General features: G+C 55.7%; 2 protein-coding genes across 3 annotated transcripts; one reads left to right on the top strand and one right to left on the bottom strand.

Moving 5' to 3' along the window:
- Positions 1-4: 4 nt before the first annotated feature.
- On the bottom strand, positions 5-11,900 carry MTCH1 (mitochondrial carrier 1). The gene is made up of 12 exons (XM_039565173.1): positions 11,716-11,900; positions 10,576-10,660; positions 9,102-9,208; positions 8,623-8,700; positions 8,289-8,346; positions 7,528-7,579; positions 6,663-6,722; positions 3,533-3,626; positions 3,128-3,175; positions 2,867-2,934; positions 2,084-2,159; positions 5-1,654 (listed from the first exon to the last, which is right to left on the bottom strand). Exons 1-12 carry the CDS (start codon positions 11,875-11,877, stop codon positions 1,580-1,582), a joined length of 963 nt encoding a protein of 320 aa, XP_039421107.1. The 5' UTR covers positions 11,878-11,900; the 3' UTR covers positions 5-1,579.
- Positions 11,901-13,010: 1,110 nt separating this feature from the next.
- Positions 13,011-20,958, top strand: FGD2 (FYVE, RhoGEF and PH domain containing 2). 2 transcript variants are annotated; one of them, XM_010404624.4, is made up of 16 exons: positions 13,011-13,278; positions 15,170-15,416; positions 15,511-15,591; positions 15,899-16,047; positions 16,438-16,594; positions 16,717-16,855; positions 17,374-17,432; positions 17,776-17,922; positions 18,310-18,402; positions 18,689-18,768; positions 18,845-18,875; positions 18,980-19,072; positions 19,241-19,366; positions 19,565-19,711; positions 20,106-20,249; positions 20,334-20,958. In XM_010404624.4, exons 1-16 carry the CDS (start codon positions 13,214-13,216, stop codon positions 20,565-20,567), a joined length of 1,992 nt encoding a protein of 663 aa, XP_010402926.2. In that variant the 5' UTR covers positions 13,011-13,213; the 3' UTR covers positions 20,568-20,958. The 2 variants fall into 2 exon arrangements, with proteins under 2 accessions (XP_010402926.2, XP_019144352.2); XM_019288807.3 differs by having other exon boundaries at positions 13,012-13,278; positions 15,260-15,416.
- Positions 20,959-21,794: the final 836 nt, after the last annotated feature.

Genomic DNA, 21,794 nt, shown 5'->3' with positions numbered 1-21,794 from the left:
AATAATTGTTTTATAGCTGTATTTTGGAGCATAATTAAATCCTCTTTGAAATCATCTCTGGTGTTAGGGAACAGGTCCATGCATTATTTAACTGTAACACAAACTGGGAGGGAGGGAGGACAAACAGGACCAATTTCACAACACCGAAGGGAGCTGGGTGGGGGCTGCCAGTCCCAGCACATACCACTACCGTCCTGCAAGCCTGGCTGGGGGTGTGCATCGACCCTGCCTGCTGGAGAAAAAACCCCCTGTGATGGCAGGACCCCAGAGGACCGGGATGAGATGTGACCCAGCTGCTGCTGCTGCAGCACATGGGAACCTGCTCAAGGAACCCTAAACCTCTTCCCAGGGAGTGCAGCATCACCTCTGTGCAAAAGACTGCTTCATGGGGAACTGAAATGGGGGAAATCTGCCTGGCTGCCATCACAGCACAGACTGGTGCAAAAAAACTGTCTGGCAGCTCAGCATCAATCAAACCTCTGGCACTGGTGAGCTCTGCTACACACACAGAGCCAGCCGTGCTCCACTGAGCACCAGGAGGCCTCGACCCTGATGCCTCGCCAGCCTTTGGCCAGCTCAAGGTTTATCCCTTTAGTGCAGACAGCCCTGGATGGCTGCCCCTGCTGCAGGAGAGCCCTTTGTGTGCAGCTCTCCGATCCCGGCGGCTCCGTTTCCCTCAGCAATGGGAGCAGGAGCCCAGCAGGGCTCGTGCTGCTGCTGGCTGGGAGATGCCCCTCAGCGCAGCCAGGCCAGTCCAACCCAGCACCCACCTCCCCTGAGAGTGTGCAGGCTGCCTGCCCAGCCCACAGCTCTGCTGGGTGCATCCTAAGCACAGCCCATTCCATGACTGAAATCCTGCCCAAAGCAGCACCGGTGGCAGCGCGTGTCCCTTCCCAAGGGCTCTCTCCGTGTCCACAGCCCAACGCTGCCCTGAGCTGGGCCAGACCCGTCTCTTTGGGACTCTGCTGTTCTCTGTAGTGGGAATCTGTTTCCCTTCCCTGTTTTGATCCTATAATTTCTTTTTCACACCCATGAGAGGTGGGGTGCTCCCGGGTGTTCAGGTACCCTCAAACCTTAAATATGGATGCCAGGTTGATCTTGCCCAGGATGAGCTACCTGCCAGGCAAAGGTGCTCTCTCCAGAAAGGATGAGGCAGGAGGCTGTCACCTGGTATAACCTTCCCAGTGAGATGACCTTGGATCTCCTGCTGCTTCTCAGCTCAGGCAGAACAAAGCAGTCTTTTGTCCCCGCAGCTCAGGGCTGGCTCTTTTAGTACCTGGGCATTTTCTGGATTCCTGGACTTCCCCAGCAACTCCAGAGCTTACAGCCTGGACCAAAGGGACAATGCCTTTCTGCTCTCTCTGCTACACATCCCAGTCAAGACAGCCATGAGGATGGAGCTTTGGTCCAGCTGGAACCTGAAGCCAGATGTCCAGAAGTCTGTTGCTGGCCTTGCTGGAGAGGAGGTGTCAGTTCTGGCACCATGGACTTTGGATCAGAAAATAGAAATATACAGATATCGAAACAAGCTTGGGGTTTCTTGAGGAGTCCAAGTTGATGAGCTCTCCCTGCCGAGGAGTCAGTCAATGGGGAAGGAGGCGGCTGGGATGGGCGCCCTGCGGAACAGCAGGCTGGAGCCACGGAACAGCTGCCCCTGAGGAGGAGAGCACGGGGTCAGGGCAGCCTGAGACCTGGCCAGGGAACTAAAGCTGCTTTAGCAGGGCCCGACTCCGTGCCCATGGCAGGGCTGCAAGGCCTGGGCACCCTGGGCTGCTCTGCAGGAGAAAGTGGGGATCCAGCCCCGTGGGTGCTGGAGCTGGGCATTTCCCCCAGAGGTGACAGATGGAGAGGGGCACAGACTCTGCTGTGTGCAATGCACAGGCTGAAAGCTCGCGGGGTGCGAGCTTGGGGTGTGCAATGGGCAGAGCAGCACTGCCATGCTGGTACCAGTGCCACAACTGGAGGGATAGAAGCAGGCTACAGGGCACGGCAAGGATGCAGCACAGGCACATTTGGGGAATGCTGGAGACTTGGGGAAGGACCAGAGGGAGCCCAAAGCCCAGTGTGTGCCCAGCTCCCTCACCTGAGCACTGAGATGCCTCCAGCAGTGGATCCAGGATGCAAAGGCAGGTGCGTAGGGAGGGAGGCCGGCGCGCAACCTGCACGGCAACAGGGAACAGCTGAGGTGGATGTGTCACCTTACCCACACAGGTAACACAAGAGCAGCAGGAAGTGCCAGTGAGGACACGGCAGGAGGGGGGGGGGGGCCGTGTCCACACCGGGCCGGTGGCCAAGTGACAGCTCGTTATTTACAATGCAGCAGATCTGTAATTTAATTACCCCTGGAGTGCACGAACGAGGAGCGTTACCTGGAGACGTTGAGAGTCCAGGACTGTATCTACACCTTCAAAAGCCAGCAGACACTGAGAAAACACTACACCAGACTCAGATCCCACCCCGTTCCCATGAGCACAAATGCAGAAGACTTGCAGCAGTGGGACTGGGAAGGCAAGTTGGTCCTGCTCCTGTCTGCTCCCATTGCTGCCGTAAGAGCTTTGCTTCCCTCGTGCTGCTCCCTGGAGCCAGCACGGTCCCTTTGATCCCTCTGCCTCCAGCCTAGCTCAGATCGGACCACACCACCACAACTCTCCCTATTTCTCACCACCTGAGCTTTTCTGCTGCTCGTGTCTGTGCCCTCTGATCTAAAATTATAAGCAACCTGGGACAGGAAACGAGCCAGCTCTGCGAGGTGCCACAGAGTTTACAGGGCTGTAGGAAAGCTTTACGGTCGTTAGCAGCCCATTCAGACAACGAGGGGCTGCAAGAAAGGAAGGGAAAGCTTTAGATCTCAGTGTGAAGGACATACCCACAGTTGTTCACTGCCATGAGATCTCCCACGAGAAGGAATGGGTACGTCAGCATGCTCACAGCGATCTGAAAGCACAGAAAACCAGCAGCCTCTCTAATGCTCCCAGTGTCAAAAACGCTGTTTCCAGCTTTTGCATGTTAGCAGAGTTATCCTTGGGTAAAGGATGTAAAGTACAGAGCAGCCTGTACCCCCAGAGCATGAGCTCTCAGCCCAGAGGTAGCAGGAGGAGGGGAAAGGACACGGCAGCTGCCTACATACCCCCATCACGAACTTCGTGTAGCTCCGGATCACCGATGCCTGGCTGAACTGCAGAGAGAAACCAAAGGCGTTGTGGAGCAGGGGGATGACACCAGGCTGGCACAGTCATTTTGTGACACTCCCTGAGCCTGAGGCGAAGGGCTCAGGGCAGGGGACAAGGCAGAAAGCAATTTAGAGCAGGCTGCATCCCACCTGAGAGTCTGGGAAGGCATTTGCTGTCAAATGTGATCCCCCAAAGTGCAGGTGAAGCACAGCCCCGAGCAGACACAGCACCTCCAGCACTCTAACAGGGATGCCCCCAGAGCCCGGGGTCTGTATTAAATCAGCCCCTGCTCCCCAGTAACTCCTTCCCACTGCAGGTGGTTGGTCCAGACCCCAAACCGTCCCTCAGGCACTTCCACTCACGTTGTCATCCACCGCGTAGGTGTTGATGAAGTGAGCCAGGAGGTTGCAGCACCAGAGGAAGATGACATCCCCCAGGATGTGAGGGACTAACCCACTGCAAGGGCAAAAGGAGGGGTGTGAGGTGCAGGAGGGTCCCGGTGCCACCTCCCGAGGTGCCCAGCCCTCCTTCCCTCCACCAGCACACAGAAACTCCACTCCTACAAAGTGAAACTTTTACTTTGGCAGGAGCTGAAAGGAAGATTTCAGGGAAGAGCTCTCCCAGCCTTCAAACTTGGTACTACATGTGCTGCTCTGGCTGGGAAGTTTTTGGGATCTGTTTTTTGGGCATGACTCAAGTCCCCTTGTTCTATCCCAAATCCCTCCCTGGCCCAGCTCCTGCTGAGAAACCCAAGTGAGACACAGATGAAGTGGTTTCCATTTTTGCAGATGCTCTTTTGGATGCAGAAGGAGAAGTTCATCTCTTTGTGGAATCTCCCTTCTTTTAGAAATCAAAATGACAGGGGTTGTTCCTGCACAACCTACTCTACTGAGATGTGGGAGTAACTGGGGGCAACACTCATGTCCCTCTGATTTTTCCCAGTCCCTGCTGCCCCCAGGAGCACAGTTCTTTGGTTAATGCCTCCCACTGACACACTGGAACTCCCAGCAGCACCAGCACCCCCAGCTTTTGCAGATAATGGCACTAAAACTTTTAACAAGATGTTCCAGAGGGTTTCTCCAGTTTGTTGGTGCTTCTGCAGCACCTCCTGCACCAGTGCAGGGTCTCCTGCTTTTGCAGGGGTTGTTCCACTGCAAAAGGATCCAGGTGGGTGTCAAACCTGTGTTTCAGCAGCAGATGTGGTCAGTTCTGAAAAGGAGCCTGTCAAGAGCCACATGAGTATTTGCTGAGCTGGGAGAGCCACCTCCAAGCACATTAATCTGAGTCATTTGTTTTTTCCCAAACACGACACTGCCTCCTCAGAGAAGGGACCAGTTTGCTTCCTGCTGTGGTTGCTGCAGCAGCAGAGCAGCAACTGGGACTGTTTTTGGGAACAACCTGTGTATTGTTAAGGCCCCAGCAGCCCTGGGGCTGCAGCTGAGGTCTCAGGGGCCAGGCACAGCAGAAACCTTCAACAGAAGATCCACTGGCTTCAAAGATGTGATACATGAGAGCAGCAAACAGGACAAAGAAATCAAAGCTCTTTGGCCCTAAAGAGACGTTCTGCTTTGTGTTTGGCTTTCAGCCTTTGTAAAAAAACATCCTTTCTCTAACTCAAAGTCAAGTCTGAAGCTCCTGAGCTGCTGCAGATACAACGGGGGCTTAATAAAGTCCAGAAGCAAAGGGCTGGGCAAGGGCAGCCCCATAAGGAAAACCTCACCCAACTGTTGATAGAAGTCAGATTGTTTATTCCACTTCCAGTAAGGATCCCATCCCTCTCTCCCCTCCAAAGTAACAACAGCTGCTGGCCCTGAGCTGGATAACTGGAAATCAGGGATCTGAGAGCTGCAGAAAGGAACTAAAAAAACCCAACAAGCCAAAGGCATCAGGCCTGAAAAACCCCTCCTGGAATTCCAGAGCTACTATTGACATAGTAAAGAGAGTGCTACAATTCTCACACCTGCTGAGATGTCAAAGATCTGAACTGGGAGTGTTTTTGGAAGATGATGAAAAGCTGGAACAGCAGGCGGCAGAGAGGAAGCCTGAATGATGTACAGTGATGTGACCCAACAGAAGAAATCCCAGTGCAAGGGCCCTGGGGCCAGCCACCCTCGAAATGACCATGCCCAGCAGTTTTGGGGCTCAGGGAACACCTTTCTGGGCTGGCAGGAGCCTGCTGCAGATATGAGGGGAAGGGAGATACATCCATTCTTGAAAAGTCTTTGTCTCTAGCCAGGCACACACCCAGAGAGTGTGTGCCACTGTTATTGCTGGGGGGAGGTTGTAAGGCCATGAGACACAAGTGCACTGCCATGGTTTTAGGGGAGTGGATGTGCTGGGATTGCACCAGGAGGGCTGAGAGGAGAAAACCAGCAGTTTGGTTCTTCAGATGCAGTTTGTGCTCCCCTCACAGCAGTGGGATTTCCTAACAGGGTTATAGGGCATGTAGAACTTCAGAGTCCTCCTGAGACAATCTGGGTTGTGTTAAAGCCTTTCCTGTGAACTACTAAGTTTCATTAGGCTACCAGCAGTGTTTATGTGGATGGAAGGGAATGTGGCAGCTTCTTTCAGATCACTTCCCTGGCAGGTGGAGGGTTGTGAGCAGCCTGCTCCAGCCATGCCCCACTCACAGGGACCATCCCAAAGGATCCTATATTTAATGGAGCAGATTTGGAGCTGCACAGCTCAGCTGAGAAACTGTGGGCTGCCAAAGGAAGAAGCAGTGACACACAATAGGTGGGGTCTCTGCAGACCCTGGCCATTTTCCCTTGGGGAAGGACAGGGCATGACCCCCTGTGATTGTCTCCCTCTTCCTGATGCACTCAGGTTTCATCTGGAGGCCCATATTTTGTGACTGCAGAGCCAAAGGCATCCTGAAAAGCCCTCCTGAAATTCCAGAGCTGCCTTTACTATTATTGACATCATAAAGTGAGTTATCTCCCCACCACGAGCGGGGACAGCAGGTGGTTCTTCTTTTATGCAAGAAAGAAAGGCAGGAAGCATTAATTACGGGTTCAAGCAAAAAGGTGTCCACTAAACTTCCATTTCAGTGATGCACCGATTTGCCTCTCTCTGTAAGCAGCTGGAAACACCTTTCAGCTCCTCCTGGTCCCCGCTCCAATCACACAGGTAAACCTGCTCGTTACAAGCACCCAGGCCCTGGCTTTCATGTCAGCAAAGGATCTTATTGTGGCACTTGATCTTGGTGCTTGTTGCAAAACAAATGCTTTAAATGGCCTGTCACTGAAACACAAAGAAGCATCAAGGGAAAAAGAAAGATAAGAAAAAATAAAGCTTCCTCTGTGCTCTGAAGGTTTGACTGAAGGTAAGATCTGGGGCAAACTTAATGGTCAAACATCACGGGAGTGATGTGGGAGTCCCTTGGTCAGACAAGGTTTCAGCTCAGTGTGACTCCAGCTGGGGTTGGCAGAGCAGCTGGGCTTCGGTGCCTTCGGGCTATGGGAGAAAGTATTTAAATAACAACTCACGTACACAAAGAATCCCAGGATCCCTTCTTCCTTAAATATCCTGCCAATGGCACTGAACACACCGCTGCCAAGAAAGGAAAAGAGCTGTGAGTGTGCACCGTTGTTCCACCTCTGTCCTGTGCAACCACACACGAATCCTGCAGCCCCCAGCCATGGCAGTGCCTCCCCAGCCATCATTCCAGCAGAAGGCAGCTTGTTCTGCTTATTCTCCTCAGACCAGGAAGGTCTGAGGGAAGGAAGGTCGTGTCTGTACTCTGCCAGTCTGCAGTAACACCCGGGAGAACACCCAACCTGCACACAACTGTTCAATGCTGAACGTACAAGAGCTCTGTGAGGCTTTTGTGAGTGGGTACAGATGCTGTGTGATATGGTTTCATTTGGCTGATTCTAAAGCCCAAGAACCCTGTCCCACCTTTGGGGACTCGAGTTGGCTGTCGTGGGCTGGCTGTAATCTTGTCTAGCGTGCCTCCATGTTGCTGCACAGGCAGTTTTGTCCTGCAGAGAGGCAGCTGGTACTGCAAAAGGCTTGGAAAAATTTTACAGACTAAGCAGGGCTGCAGCAAAGCTTTCTGTTATCTACTCTGCCTCCCAGCTGCCTCCCCTTTCCATTACTAGCCAAAGGAAAAAGGCAGGAGACTTGCTGTGTGATCAGCAAGGGGTGATACAGCCCCAAATCCCCACGGGCACAAGGTAGAACAGAAGCATGTCAGGGACAGAGCCCAGCTTTCCCACATCCCTTCAACCCCCAGTCACTCACCCTCTAACCACAGCTCAGATTCACTTTTCAGTCTCTCAAACCTCCTGGATAAGCCTATTCCCCATGGCACGGGAGCACCTGGCACCCCTGACCCCCAGCTGCAGCCACTCACCTGTATTTGACTTCCCGGCCTACAAACTGGACCATGCAGCGCATGGAGATCACTGGGAGGAAAGAAACACAGGGCTGCTAGAGAAACAAATCCAGTTTGGGTTGCAATGGATGTGAAAGAAAATGAAACGTGACCCTTCTGCTCTCCCTCAGCTCACAGCATCTCCAGCTCCTCTCAGTGGTCCTCAGCACTGCAAGACTCATTAGAAACTGGGGCCTTTCCTGAGCCTGTAAGTGGGGGGAAGGATTTCAGAGGATCACAGAGAGGTTTGGGTTGGAAGGGACCTGACAGATCATCTTTTTCCAAACCTCCTGCCATGGGCAGGGACACCTTCCACTATCCCAGGGTGCTCCAAGCCCTGTCCAACCTGGCCTTGGACACTTCCAGGGATGGAGCAGGCACAGCTTCTCTGGGCACCCTGTGCCAGGGCCTGCCCACCCTCACGGGGAGCAATTCCTTCCCAATATCCCATCCAACCCTGCCCTCTGGCAATGGGAAGCCATTCCGCCCTTGTCCAAAGTCCCTCTCCAGCTCTCCTGGAGCCCCTTTAGGCACTGGAAGGCTGCTACTGGCCCTAACCCCAATGGGATCTCTAGGACAAGGTCCTGGATGAATGGGAAGAGAGAAGCTCATTACTCAGCATCACCCCAGCATCAGCCTCCTATGATAGAGAAGTACGGTAAGCATCATCCCCCGACTGAGCAGGGTTTTGGGGTGATCCCCAGTCTGGAGGGGGCTGCCAGCCAGGGGACAGGACTCACCGTGCAGTGGGTGCGAGACAACCCGGGACACACACTGCATCATCATCTCATGGGATGTCTGGGAAGGGAGGAGAAAACACCTGTATGAAAAGCTGTGCTGCTCCTCCTGCACAGCCCAGGCCCTTTCCCTTAGTGTGGGGAAAGCCATTTTGGGTCCCTCTTTTGAAATCTGTTCTTGTGGCAAACCTCTATTCCTGTGAGTTATTTCAAGGATGGACACAGAATGGCTACTAAACACCACAAACTTCTCACCGAAGTTTCTCTCCAAGTCACCTCACCCACATCCCCAGGGACCTCCGTGATCACTCAATAATGGGCAATAGCCACTTCTCACCTCTTTGACCACTTTCCTAAGCGAAGTTTTCACATCATCCTTGTTAGACACGTGCTCCATGTCTTCCAGTGGAAAAGCCTGAGTGGAGAGGGAAGAAACATGGTCAGAACTGCTGGAGATGCTGAGCCACAGTGTCTGAGGACAGGGGGAAACCACGAAAAGCCATACTCTAAATGCAAGGACAAGACAAACAGGCAAGAAGGAACACAGGAGAAGAAAGGATGGAAAGTAAAATAGAGGAATAGAGGAGTCACAAAACTGCTGACAAAGGATACAAGGCAAGGGGACGCCAAATAAAATTAAAATGGTTTATAAATAAAAAACCGCTTTGGGGCTAAGGGCACTGGAGGACTATTCCCTTAGGAGGTAGAGAGGGATGGGTGCATCAGTCCTCCTGTGCAGCCCTGGCTGGCTGCAGGCACTTGCTGCAGTGGCACTGACCCTGCAGGTGATTAATGGAGAGAGAATCTGACCTTTACCTTCTTCACACTCCCCCTGGTGATGGTTGATAAAGTGCTTGAGATGAGGCGAGGAGTCAGGCCACGGAAGAGGCCTCTTTTCCCATCCACTTCCACGATGTGTCTGGCTGGGTGGGACAAAACCAGGCTGCTGTCAGTCGGGAAGGGGACAATGCATGGAGAGCACCCCAAACAGCTCCGGGGTTCAGCCGAAACCACGCCAGGCTTGGCTCGGCACGGCACAGTCCCACAGTACGTGATTTATTCTAACAGTCCTAAATAAGCTTCATACTGGATGCCAAGAATTCTTACTCTCTGTCATCTGTCTAATCTGGAAGGACAGCTCCAGTATTCTGGACTATTTTCTGTCTGTTGATAGTTTTGCTCACCTGAAAGGGCTCCAAAGCAGTTTGGACTGAACCAGGTCAGGGGGGATCATCCCATGTGCTGTGTGGTGTCACCAGGGATCATCCCATGTGCTCTGTGCTGTCACCTCCTCCCTCCACCCCAAAAAGGTCAGACTTAGGGTTAATATGGATCTCACAAACCCATGTTCAGTTCCTGGCCCACCACCTTCTCCCAGGCAAAATTCCTCAGGTCTCCAGTCTCAAAAAAAGCCAAGAGATCCCATTTCTCCCACATATAACAAGGTGGGATAGAACCCACTATGTGCTGGTGGGTCCTGACTGCTCCTGGTCCCTGTCCTGTGCTGTCCAAGAGAAGCCAAGCGGGCTCTGCACCCCTCCATCACCCAACACTGCCCATCTGTTTGGAAATTGCATCTACCAAAGGGCAGCACCGGAGCATTTCCAGCCCTTGGTGTCCCAGGATGGGACAGTGCTCTCACACCACTCCTGTGCTGCTTCCACCCCATGGATACCATGGCTGATTGCAGGATTGGCCCAGCTCGGCTTTCAGGACTGTGCATTCCCCTTCCCCATGCAAACCCGCTGTGATAGCAGGTCACAAAGTATTCACCCACCTCTCCCATGCTAATCCGCCCACAAAAAGAGGAAAATACGACTTTTTTGACTTCTAAATGTATTACCTGCCCTTTTCTTGGTATTTCTGTCTCTTTAGGGCTCCATCTACAATACAAATGAGCAGGGCAGGGGGCAGGTTATTGCAGGGCTGTTTTGGAGCAGAAGAGAAGTATTTTGCAATCTCCAAAACACACAAAACCCTCCTGCAACAAACCTCCATCACCTAAAACCCCCCCAAACCCCTCCAGCACGGTGCAAACCCAGAGCAATGTGCCAGGGGAACAGGGTGCAGCACCAACACTGTGGCCACCAGCGCCCTCTCCCCAGCAACAGGTACCTGAACCTGACAGCCTTGCAAGGAGCTGTAGTGGTTTATGCCTCACTGCAGCCTCGGGATGATCCCAAGGGGATGTGGGAGTGCTGCTGCAGGTCAGCTCAGGCTGCCTGGCAGCTCCCAGGCCTGATTCCCCTAGGGCTGGACCTCATGCTGGCAGGGAGGGACAGTCACTCACCGTAGGTGAGGAAGCCGGGCAGGTACAGGACCTTCCTCCCCAGCACATTTCTTCCAATGGTTGGAGGTAGTGGCTCATGCCCAACCTGAGAGAGAAACCTTGTGAGCAGGTCTCTGTCCTGGTGCTCCCAAAGTCCCTGGGATGAACAGCCTTGATCCCATCATCCCCCCATCACTCTCAAGACAGGCATGCCTTTCCTCATTTTATGGGGTCCCTAGATTACAGGGGGTCCTCCACCCTTCCATTTTAGGAGGTCCCTGTTACTGAGAGGATCTTGGGATTCCTATCATAAAGGAGTTTCCCATCCCTCCTCAAATGGGAGGCCCCATTGCAGAGGGGTAATTTTATAAGGGTTCCCAGATTACAGGGAATTCCCTGTCATAGGAGAGGTCTCAACGCCCCACTACAAAGCACCCCCGCTGTACAGGGGGCCTCACCCCTCCATTATACGGTGTTCCCTATTCTCTATGTAGGGTGTCCCCACTGTAGAATGCATCCTCATCCTTCTATTATTGGGACTCCAGTTTTATATAGGGACTGCCAGTGTATATGGGACCCCATCCTATTACATATGGGGAACTCCATTAGCCAGATGTCCCTCATTCTACCAGTGCTCAGGGGGTCCCGTTACAATGGTGGGGGGCTGCATACACAGTGATCCCAGTGCATGGAGGCCTCCATAGGGGCACTAAACAGGAATCCACTTCCACCTGTTATACAGGTATCCCGATCCCCTGTCATACACAGGGACTCCATCCTGCTACATATGGGGGTCCCATTGTAACAGGGGGGCTGTATACACTGTATATGGGGGTCTCCATAGGGACACTATGCAGGAATCCCCCTCCGGGGGACCCCTACTGGGGTCCCGATCCCCCATTATCCACTGGGACCCCATCCCGTTACACACGAGGGTCCTCATTACACAGGGGTCCCCCATCCTAGAGGTGCCCCCATCACACAGGGGGCCCCGTTATAAGGAGGAGCGTTGTACGTACAATCACCCCCAGCGCACGGAGGCCTCCATGGGGGCATCATTCAAAAACCCTCCCGTTATCCTGGAGTCGCGACCCCTATTACACACGGGATTCCCACCCCACCGTCGCGCCGCTCTCCCCCCCGCTCCCGCCCCGAGCGGACCTGCACGAGCAGCTTGACGTAGAGCAGGGGGTGGCTGGCGGCGGCGAGCCCCGCGCCCAGCAGCACGAACAGGCCCTCGGCGCCCTCAGGCCCCGCCGCGGCCCCCGCGCCCCCGCCAGGCGGCGACAGCGGCCCCGGGGGCAGCGCCGCCATGGCCGCCATGGCCCCGCGTCACCGCGCCGCGCGCCGGCCGCCACCACCGCGGGACGGGGGGAGCGCGGGAGGAACCACGGCGGGAGGAACCATTCCGGGAGGAACCATTCCCGGGAGGGGCGGTCCGGCGTGAGGGGCGGGAATGGCGGCGCTGGGAGGCGGGCGGGAGAGGCGGAGGGGTTTTAGGGATTTGCAGAGTTGGGTGTTAGTGCCTGACGGGGTTTGTGAGCACGCGGCAGAAGGGTTTGGGGAAAGGGGTGGGGAAGGGGAGAGGGAAAAGAGGACGTGAGTTAAAAGAGGGAGAGAGAAGAAAGGAAGGAAAGGAAAAGAAAGATGGAAAAGGGGAGGGAAGGGAAGGAAGGAATGCGGAAGGAAAGGAAAGGAAAGGAATGCGGAAGGAAAGGAAAGGAAAGGAAAGGAAAGGAAAGGAAAGGAAAGGAAAGGAAAGGAAAGGAAAGGAAAGGAAAGGAAAGGAAAGGAAAATTCGGAAGGAAGGGAGGGAGGAAGGAGGGAAGGAAGGAAGGAATTCGGAAGGAAGGAAGGAATTCGGAAGGAAGGAAGGAAGGAATTCGGAAGGAAGGAGAAAATAATTTTATAAAAGGAAATAGAAGGAAAAGAGGAAAAAGGAAAGGAGGTCTCCAGTCCTGGTTCTGGCGTTGGTCCAGCTGGTGTCCAGGGTCCTGGGGCACAAGCTCTGGGATGGGTTTCTCACTTCCCATGCAAATTGGTTCTCATGCACAGTGCACTCTCAGACCTTTCTGGAAAAGTGTTGCCCCTTCTCCAGCCACATCTTGTTCTTTCTCATGGTTTTTACCAACAATCCGTGGTTGGCCCCACAGCCATCCAGCTGCTGGTGTTTGAGACAGACACATCAGTCCTATCTGGGCACCAGGGTCTTGCCAGCCTGTTCCTGGCCCCTCTGGCCATCAGGACTGTCCTGCCTCCCACCCTGGTGGGACACAGCCCACCCCACCTGGGCTGCACAGCCAGGGGATGTACCAGGTCACACCTCCTGCCCTGCACCGCCCCTGCTGCTGCTCTGGCCTTGCCTGTGCCACCGCTTCGATCCCTCCCAAACTGAAACAATTCCCAGTGTTTTCTCAGCGTTTCTCCTACCCACAAACTGCTGTGCTTCCTCTTTCCTTTTGAGGCCAACAGAGACAAGCTCTGCTACCACAGAAAGGGCAGCGGGCGGGCTTTGCCTCGTGCAAATCCTTGTTCCCAAACTGCAGCCTGGGTGCCAGAAACACCTTGGAACAGAGAGGGGAACAGAGGAAGGAGCTGCAGCCCCCAGCACCAGCTCCTGCAGCTCCTGGACGCCCAGGACCTGCTCCCAGCCTGTGCCATGGAGGGAAAAGCAGATAATCAGCAGAGTGTGGTGAAGCTGGTGGCTGCGTTTGAAGAGCACTGGTAAGGAGGGAGGGCTCTGGGTGCTAAGGGTGTGTTAGGGCTCCACGTGGAGTGGGTTTGGGAAGGAATGAAACCCGCTGTGGAGGTGGTTTGGAGCCTGTGGAGAAGCTGACAAGGTGATTTGCAGTTCTTCACCACTCGGGTCTGCCTCAGTGTCTTCCTCCAGCTGCGGGTCATGAGCAGAAATCTGAAAACCTCAGTGGGGTGTGAGTGGTTCTGCCTGGCTCAGGGTTAGGCTGTGGCAGCCCATTCCCTCCCCCTCCACTCAGCATCTTCACACTCAGCCTGGCTGGTGCATCCTGCTGCTGCTACTGGGAAAGAAATTGTGGTTTGCAAATATGTCAGCAGGGGTTTCCACTGGGAATTAACTGCCTGGGTGTCTGGGAGGGTCCCAGCCTCAGACTATCCAGTTGTTTGCAGAGATGTGGCTCCTAGGAAAGGAAACATAAAGCATTATGTTAAGGGAGAGAGAGAATTCCTTTCATGAAACAGCTCCTTCCCTCGGAGTGTGAGCTGGGACCCTCAGACAGCATGTGCCGGGGTCTGAGCGAGGGGTTCTGCCCCGGCTCTGGTGTAAAAGTAATTTTGAGGCTTTGGGCAAGTTATTGTCAGGGCTGTGCCTCAGTTTCTCCATCTGTTGAATCAAGATGTGGAATCCTGCCATTCCTTGTACCCATGAGATGCTCTCAGTGAGCCTTAGAGAGGCTGGGTGGTTGGGCAGGTGAGTTTTGCCCCAATTCCTGAAGATGCTCAGGCTCGATATTTCCTTTCATTCCAGGAACTCCTGTGTCTCTGCTGTGTGCTTTTCCCCAGGCTTTGTGGTTGTCCCCATCATCCCACAGGGATGTTGTGTTGGGAGCACTGCAGTGTTTCATCTGCCCCCATGTCACTACTGCAGTGTTGTGTGTTGTTTGCAGTGGAGAGAAAGTTTGATTTAGAGGAAATAAAAGTAACTTGGGACTTTCAGAGGAAGCTGGGGAGCCTGGGAATGAGCTGACAATGGAACAGACAACGGTTTGGCCTAAGTCAGCGTAAATAGAAAGAGAGAAGTTCCCTGTCAGGACTCAGGAGTGGCTTTAGGCTGACACAGGTCTGGGAGGCATCAGGAGAGATGGAAAAAGCCTCTTTGTCTCTGAAGGGTTCTGCCAGCCCCCCTGGACAGAAGGGGATTTGTGCATGGCTGGGGATGCACTCCCGAGCTCACAGACATCCTGAGCATGGGATGGACCTGACATCCTCTTCAGATGAGTCTCTGCCCCTCAAGTCACCTCCTGTCCTCAGCTTTGGAGTTTGATGTCAAATTCCTTCATGTCTTTCCCATCCTATCCATTCCACTCCTATCCCCAGGCCAACAGTGGATGTCTTCCCAGTGTCTGCCCAGAGCAGTTTCCTGCAGGGACCAGCTCTTGGATGACAGAAAAGTCGCTTGATATCACCTTCACAGCCTGGCTTCTCCCTCATGCCTGCTCTGGACCTGCTTGCTTTGTCTTTGCCAGAAAAGGGAAGAGAGAACACCACCAAAACACAACCTGTCTGCAAAACCACCTACACATGGCCTGCTCTTGGCTCAAACTCTTGGCTATTGGGCTTCTCCCTGCTTTTCTCTGTGGTGGCAGCAGGCAGAAAGCCAGAGCTGTGGGTGGGATAAACGGCAAGATCCTGCTTTTCTAGAGCAGGAGAGGGACTGGCCCCAGCAGCAGGAGGCACTGGGAGAAGAGAGGCTGGATCCTGGCCCCGTGGAGGATGCTGAGGATGTTTGTAGTGCAGGGCTGCAGCAGAGCGGAGCAGTGCCAGCTCTGGGGAGCTGCTGCTCCTGTCCCTTTTGGTGTCTTTAAGCTGGGCCTGGGGGCTGTGCTGGGGGAATGGCTGAGCTGATCACATTCCTCTGTAGCAGGGACAGCAAATCTGCCCAGAGAGGCAAGCAGGCTCTGACCAGTGCTGCAGCCAGCCAGCCCCAACAGCTTCCAATATTCCCCGCCAGCCGGACCTGCTCCCTGGCCGGAGAAGAGAATAAGGAGGAGAAGGATCAGCAAGGTCGGCGCGGACTCAGCTTCAAATGCCTCCGTTCTCTGCGATACAAAATCCGTGAGGACGACTGGAGGAGGCCACAGGGCCCAGGCCTGGAGCCTGGCAGCCAGGTGAGCTCCAGAGGCTGCTAGGTGCCCACACTCAGGCAGGGCTGGCTTGGGGTCTCGTCTCTGCCCACGAGACTGAGCCCTGCTCCCCATGCAGGAACCAGAGGAAAAGAAAATAGCACTGGAGCTGCTGGAGACAGAGCAGGCTTATGTCAACCGCCTCCACCTCCTCGACCAGGTGAGCTGGGGAGTGGAGGTACCAGTGCAAGGGGATTTTGGAGAGAGTGAAGCTGTTAAAATGAGAGACACGAGGGCTACTGGTCTTTACAGCCAGAGATTGGGTCTGGCCTTTGCCTTTCCTACACCGCACACCTCTGGGAAGCACCCTTGTCCCAGCAAAGCCTTCCATTCCCCTCTCTTCTTGGGGCCTGGGATTTCCCTCCTGTGCAGCCAGGCCTTTCACTGGGTGATGTGCCAGTCTCAGAGGGGGAATGGGATCCTCAAGTATCTTCCTGGCCCTTTTTATTCACCCTTCTTTCTTCCAGGTATTCTATAAAGAGCTGATGAAAGAAGCCAAAACTGGGAAGACGATCCCAGAGGAGGTGGTGAAAATGATCTTTTCCAACATCTCCTCCATCTACCAGTTCCATGCTGAGTTCTTCCTGCCAGAGCTGCGGAAGCGCATGGAGGATTGGTGAGCTGTGGGAGGGGAGAGCAGGACACCTGGGTGGCTTGGCCAGAATGGTGGAGCAGCGCTGAGTTCGGGCTCCCACCAGGACCAGAGCTCAGCCTGTGCTGCTCCAAATGTCTTGTGCTGGAAAGCACTTCCTTAAAACACTCAGATCAGAGTGTGGAGAGCAGGGTGACATCTCAGGTGGTTTGAGGGTGTGCCTGGGTATGAACAGCCCAGGCTGGCTGCAAGGTGGGGACATTGCTGTTCTGGAGAGCAGGAAATGGTGTGGGGATGTAGCAGGTTGCAGCAGGCAAAACCTCAGTCCTCCACCGTGATCCTTCACTTCCATCCCTCGCTGTCTGTCCGCCCCACGGACTGAGGAAGTGGCCGGTTTGCGGTTCCCTCCTGCAGGAACCGCAACCCCCGCATTGGGGATGTGATCCAGAAGCTCGCACCCTTCCTCAAGATGTATGGGGAGTACGTGAAGAACTTCGACAAGGCCGTGGAGCTCATCACTGCCTGGTCAGAGAAATCACCCCCCTTCCAGGAGCTCATTGCTGACATCCAGGTAAGGGCAGGGCAGGGGAATCTCAGCAGAGCTCCCAAAATCTCCTGGGAACGGGGAAACAGCAGAGGGTGGGAGCTGCCTTGGTCACTGTTCCTCTCTCCGTGCCTGGTGTCCCTGCCCAGAAGAGGAAGGTCTGTGCTAACCTGACGCTGCAGCACCACATGCTGGAGCCTGTGCAGAGGATCCCGCGCTATGAGCTCCTCCTGAAGGATTATGTCCGGAAACTCCCGCCCCAGTCCCCCGACAGGGGCGATGCCGAGAGTAAGGGCTCTGGCTCTCCACGGTGGGGAGGGCAGGGTGGGTGTGTAGGGAAATAACAACTCCCGTTGGTTTTCCCCATGGGATTCACTCACCAGCTGCCCTGTGCCCTTGGATAAACCTCTCAGTCTGATCCTCTTCTAGCAGGGAGAGGGATTAATCTGTCTTTTTAGGGGCTGGGGAGCGGAAGGGTGGTGTGTCAGGGTAAGGGTGGTCCCTCCACAGTATCCCCTTAAGAGATCTGTAACAGCTGAGGGAGCTTTCAGACCGCTGTGGAACAGAGTTCCCAGTCGTGCTGGGATGGAGGGATACAGGAGCGGCCTGTCTGTCCCGCCAGGACCCCTCCATGTGCAGTCCAGCCGTACCCCGATTCCTGCACAGTGTTTCAGGGCCACTTGAGGTGTGTTCATGGAATGGCAGCAGCTGCTACACATGGGAATTCACAAGGGGCAGAGCCAGGAGCTTCCTCCCACAGCTCCAGAGCAGGTGTTTCACCTCCAGCCTGTCTGTTCTCATTGCAGAGGCCCTGGAGATGATTTTTATGGTGGCCAAGCACTCGAATGCAGCTATTGCCGAGATGGTGAGTCCCTGTCCCAGCTGGAAATGCTTTGCAGCTCATGGCACAGTGATCCTGAAGGGGACAGGAACCCTGTGGGTTCAGCTGAGCAGCTTAGACCCTGCTCTTAATGCCCAACCCCACCACCCCAAGCCTGGGGAAGTCACATCTGTAACATCAGCTGGGATGTGACCGGCTGGTCAAGGCTTGGGAGCTGCTCCCAAAGATCAGTCTGGGCTGAGAGAACTGTGCCACCTCTCCCAGTACTCAGCAACTGGCCTGGGAGGTGGGGATGGAGGGGACCCAGCAGTGACAAGGTTGTGGCTGCTCAGCATCCCACAAAAATAGGTCCCTCTGCCTCACCCAGGAACGGCTGCAGAATCTCTGGGTGGTCTATCAGAGGCTGGGCCTCGAGGATGACATCGTGGATCCCTCCAACGAGCTGATCAAGGAGGGACCAATCCAAAAAATCTCCACCCGCAACAACAGCACATCGGAGAAGTACCTGTTCCTGGTGGGAGCTGGGATGCCCAGGGCAAGGGGAGGGAGCAGATGAGATGGGGATGGGGAGAGGGGCAGCACAGCCTGGCCAGGGTGTTGCTGGGTCACCTTGACACAGAAGAGATGAATTTAGAGCTGGGAGGGTTTGACCCCACTCAGTGCAGGGCACCCTGCGTAGGACACGGTTGGGAATCTGCTGATCCCTGGGCATGGCAGCCCTGGGAGATGCTTCACTTTTGCAGGGTGGGAGGGGGCTGGGGCAGAAGCAGTCACGTTTTGGGTGGGATTCTTCCCAAGGACCAGCTCAGCCCTGGGTAGTGAAGGACCCCAGACCCCAGGGAAGCCCCCAGCTCGGAGCAGGCAGTGCTGGGCTCCAACCCACCCTCTTCCCCCCTCCCAGTTCAACAACATGCTGCTGTACTGCGTGCCCAAGGTCATCCAGGTGGGCGCCGAGTTCCAGGTCCACCTCCGCATGGATGTGGAGGGCATGAAGGTCAGACAGGCACCTTGTCTTTGTGCTTCCCCCAGCCCCTGACTCCTCCAAAAGCCCCTGCTCTGGGGTATGGCTGCTGCCCGAACTTCCTCGGGAAGGAGGGAGGAGCTGGAGCCAGGGGTGGCTTCCTGGGGTGGGTGGGGTTGATACTCTGATCGTGTGAAATGCCAGTGAAATCTTGTGCATGTGGGATCTGAGGGACATCCCTGTGCCCCACGTCATGGAGAAAGGTCCAGGTGTGCTGGAAATGGGTTCAGCTCCACATGCCTTCTCTGGTCTCCCTCAGGTGCGGGAGCTGAAGGACATTGAGTTCCCTCACACCTTCCTGGTCTCGGGAAAGCAGCGGACGCTGGAGCTCCAAGCCAGGTACGGGGAAGGGTGACATCATGCAGACTCTCAGGGAGGAGGGACAACAGCTCATCCACCTCCTTTTTGTACCCAGGTCTGGGGAGGAGATGAACGCCTGGATCAAGGTACCACCGAGTGCTGGGAGAGGGGGCACAGCCTCCCCATCCCAGCTGCATGCCCTGGCTCAGGGCAGCCCCCAGTGCCCCTCCAGCCCTGCCTTCCCCTCTAGGCTTTCCAAGATGCCATTGACAGGAAGGAGAAGAGGAGTGAGACCTTTAAGACAGCAGTCCATGGACTGGAGACAGACACCCCTGCAGTGAAGGTAACCCTCCTGCTCTCCCTGTGCCCCACCTGCCTCCAGCTGCTTGGGAGAACACACCTTGCTGTGCCTCAGTTTCCCAAGCTAAACTGATCTGGGGGGAGGCTGAGGAGGGGAAGGGGTGAGGCCAGAGGGGCTGGGACCACCCAGACTATGGTCTCCCACCCCCAGACAGAGGAGCTGGGCCGCCGAGCCCCGCAGTGGGTGCGGGACAATCTGGTGACCATGTGCATGCGCTGCAAGGAGCCCTTCAACGCCATCACCCGCCGGAGGCACCACTGCCGAGCCTGTGGATACGTGAGTCACCTCCTGCCCCCTTCCCTCCCTCCTGGCCTGCTCAGGTGGCTGCTGGGGCAGGAGTGCACCTCTCCTACACCTTGTACCCCTCTACCAGGCTTAGGGCTGCTTCTGCCCCTCAGCTCCTCATGGAGCTGTCCCTGGGTCCCCCAGCCCTGCCCCAGTGTCACCAGTGTCCCTGTCTGGTGGCTGCTGCAGGTGGTGTGTGCTCGCTGCTCTGACTACAAGGCCGAGCTGCAGTACGATGGGAACCGCCCAAACCGCGTCTGCCAGGAGTGTTACATCTTCCTGACCGGCCACACGGTGCTCGAGGACCGTGAGGGGAAGCACAAAGGCATTCTGGAGGTGAGCTCTGCCACTCTCTGCCCGGCCTCCCCATGCCCTCTGAGCATTGCCACCCACCCTGCTCTCCTGTCCAGCCACCACTTCTGGCTCTTGCTGTCCCAGTCTGGCCCTGCACCTGGAGCAGGAGGGGTGGGAGTCATTCCCACAGCAGTCAGAGGGTGCATGTGTTTGTTGATCTCTCTCCCTCCTGCTCCAAGCCTTGGGACCAGGCATTCAGGGTTCCCCTCACCACAGGATGTCAGCAACACCATCATAGCCAGGACAGCCCCTCACTTGCTTCTGCTTTGGGGGGTTTTCTGGAATGGGCAAGGAATTCCCCAGGAAATGACCTCAGCTCAATGCCCTTTCTACCATCTGCTCTGGATGTTGAGGGATTTGTTGGGTTTTTTGGCAGAAAGGAGCTGCAGAGGTATCAAGCAGGAGTTTGCTCTGCAGTTCCCTGCAGCTGCTGGACAAGAATGGCAAGGGGAGCACGCGGGGCTGGTTCGTGATCCCGCAGGACGATCCCCTCGTGCTCTACATCTACGCAGCCCCCCAGGTGAGGCCTGGCTAGGATCCACCCCCGAGGGACATCCCGCTGTGCCCATCCCCTGCCTCCCACCACTGTCTCTGTTCTTGGCAGGACGTCCGAGCCCACACCTCCATCCCCCTGCTGGGCTACCAGGTGCGGGACATGCCCCAGAGCGAGTCCCGGCACCTCTTCCAGCTGGCACAGTCCCGGCAGGTGTTCACCTTCGTAGCTGACACTGAGGAGCTGAAACGGCGCTGGATGAGGGCCATGGCACGCTCTGCTGCGGGGATCACGCACCCGGAGGAGGAGGAGGAGGATGCAGGCCCCTGTGATGAAGCAGAATGAGGCCATTCCCACGCAGGGGCTGCCTGGGGTGTCCCAGCTCCCCTGCCTGCCCTCACCACTTGGGCAGACCCCTGACATCTCTGCATTCTGGTTTTCCATCGTGATAGGGACAAGATGGGGGCACGTTTGCCACCACAAGGACAAGCTGGATTCCCCTTCTCCTCCCTCCTCTCTGTCCGCGCTGGGCAGAGGCGCTGGGAGTGGAGGGCGCGGGGATTTTGGGGAACCCCCGGCCCGCAGCCCCCGGCCCCGGGCGCTGTGCGGTGCCGCCGCGGCCACGCGAGGGCAGCACTGCCCCGTCCTTCGCAGCCGGCGCGGGGATAACCCGAGTCGGGAACGTCTGTGGAACTGGGACTGCTGAGATAAATCCCGCCTGTGACCCCTCTCTGCACTCCGTGCAGCCTTTTTTGGGCGTGTATTTTCCAGAGGGCGCCGTGGGATTGTCCCCGTGGCTCCACATTGCCGTGTATGTCACAATTACGTCAGACACCCAGCAGGGACCCAGCTTGTAGCTCAGCCTCACAGCTCAGGGACCCCCGTGCTGGATTCAGGATGTCCCTTTTCCAGCTTGTCACCACTCCTGGCCTCACACTGCAGTCCCATGGTGTGGGGGTTAACCACCCTTAACCACAGACAGCCCTCACCTGCCTCACTGAGCCAGCCCTCATTCCTGCCCATCCCAGACTTGCCCTGCAGTCCCTCCTGCCCACAAGCACCTTCCACCCTTGTACCTCCCTCAGTTACATTTCCTGGAGGAAAACACTCTGGGACAAGGTCGTGTCCACACAGGTGCTGCTGCCATGCTGGGGAGACACGGGGGATCCCCTTCTCCATTATCAGCAGAACGAGCATCCCTGTTCATAACACAGTGCTTTAGGCTGCAGCCCCACATTTTTCTCTCTGCATCTTCTTTAGCGCCCCAAAAATGTTGCCCAGGCAGAAGTTGGCGCTTCCTGAAATGGGATGCAGGAGCCTGGTGCACAGAGCTGGAGGAGCCCACGATCCCTGGCAGGCAGGGGTTGCTGCCTGTACCTGGGCCATGCAGCAGCTCCAGCACAGCAGCCTTGGGTAGAGCCCGGGGGTGCCACAGGCTGAACAGATCGGTGCGGGAAGGGAAGGGAAGGGAAGCAGGATACTGCAAATGGGGACAACGTTTGGGGAAAGGATGGGGAGTAAAGATGAACCACAGCTGTCACCACTCGGGGGGGCTTTGGGGAGACAGGAAAA

Source organism: Corvus cornix, chromosome 26 (assembly GCF_000738735.6).
Source record: "Corvus cornix cornix isolate S_Up_H32 chromosome 26, ASM73873v5, whole genome shotgun sequence".
Taxonomy (NCBI): Eukaryota; Metazoa; Chordata; class Aves; order Passeriformes; family Corvidae; genus Corvus; species Corvus cornix.
Note: the sequence above shows the minus strand (reverse complement) of the source record. Positions and strands in the feature narration are given on the sequence as shown.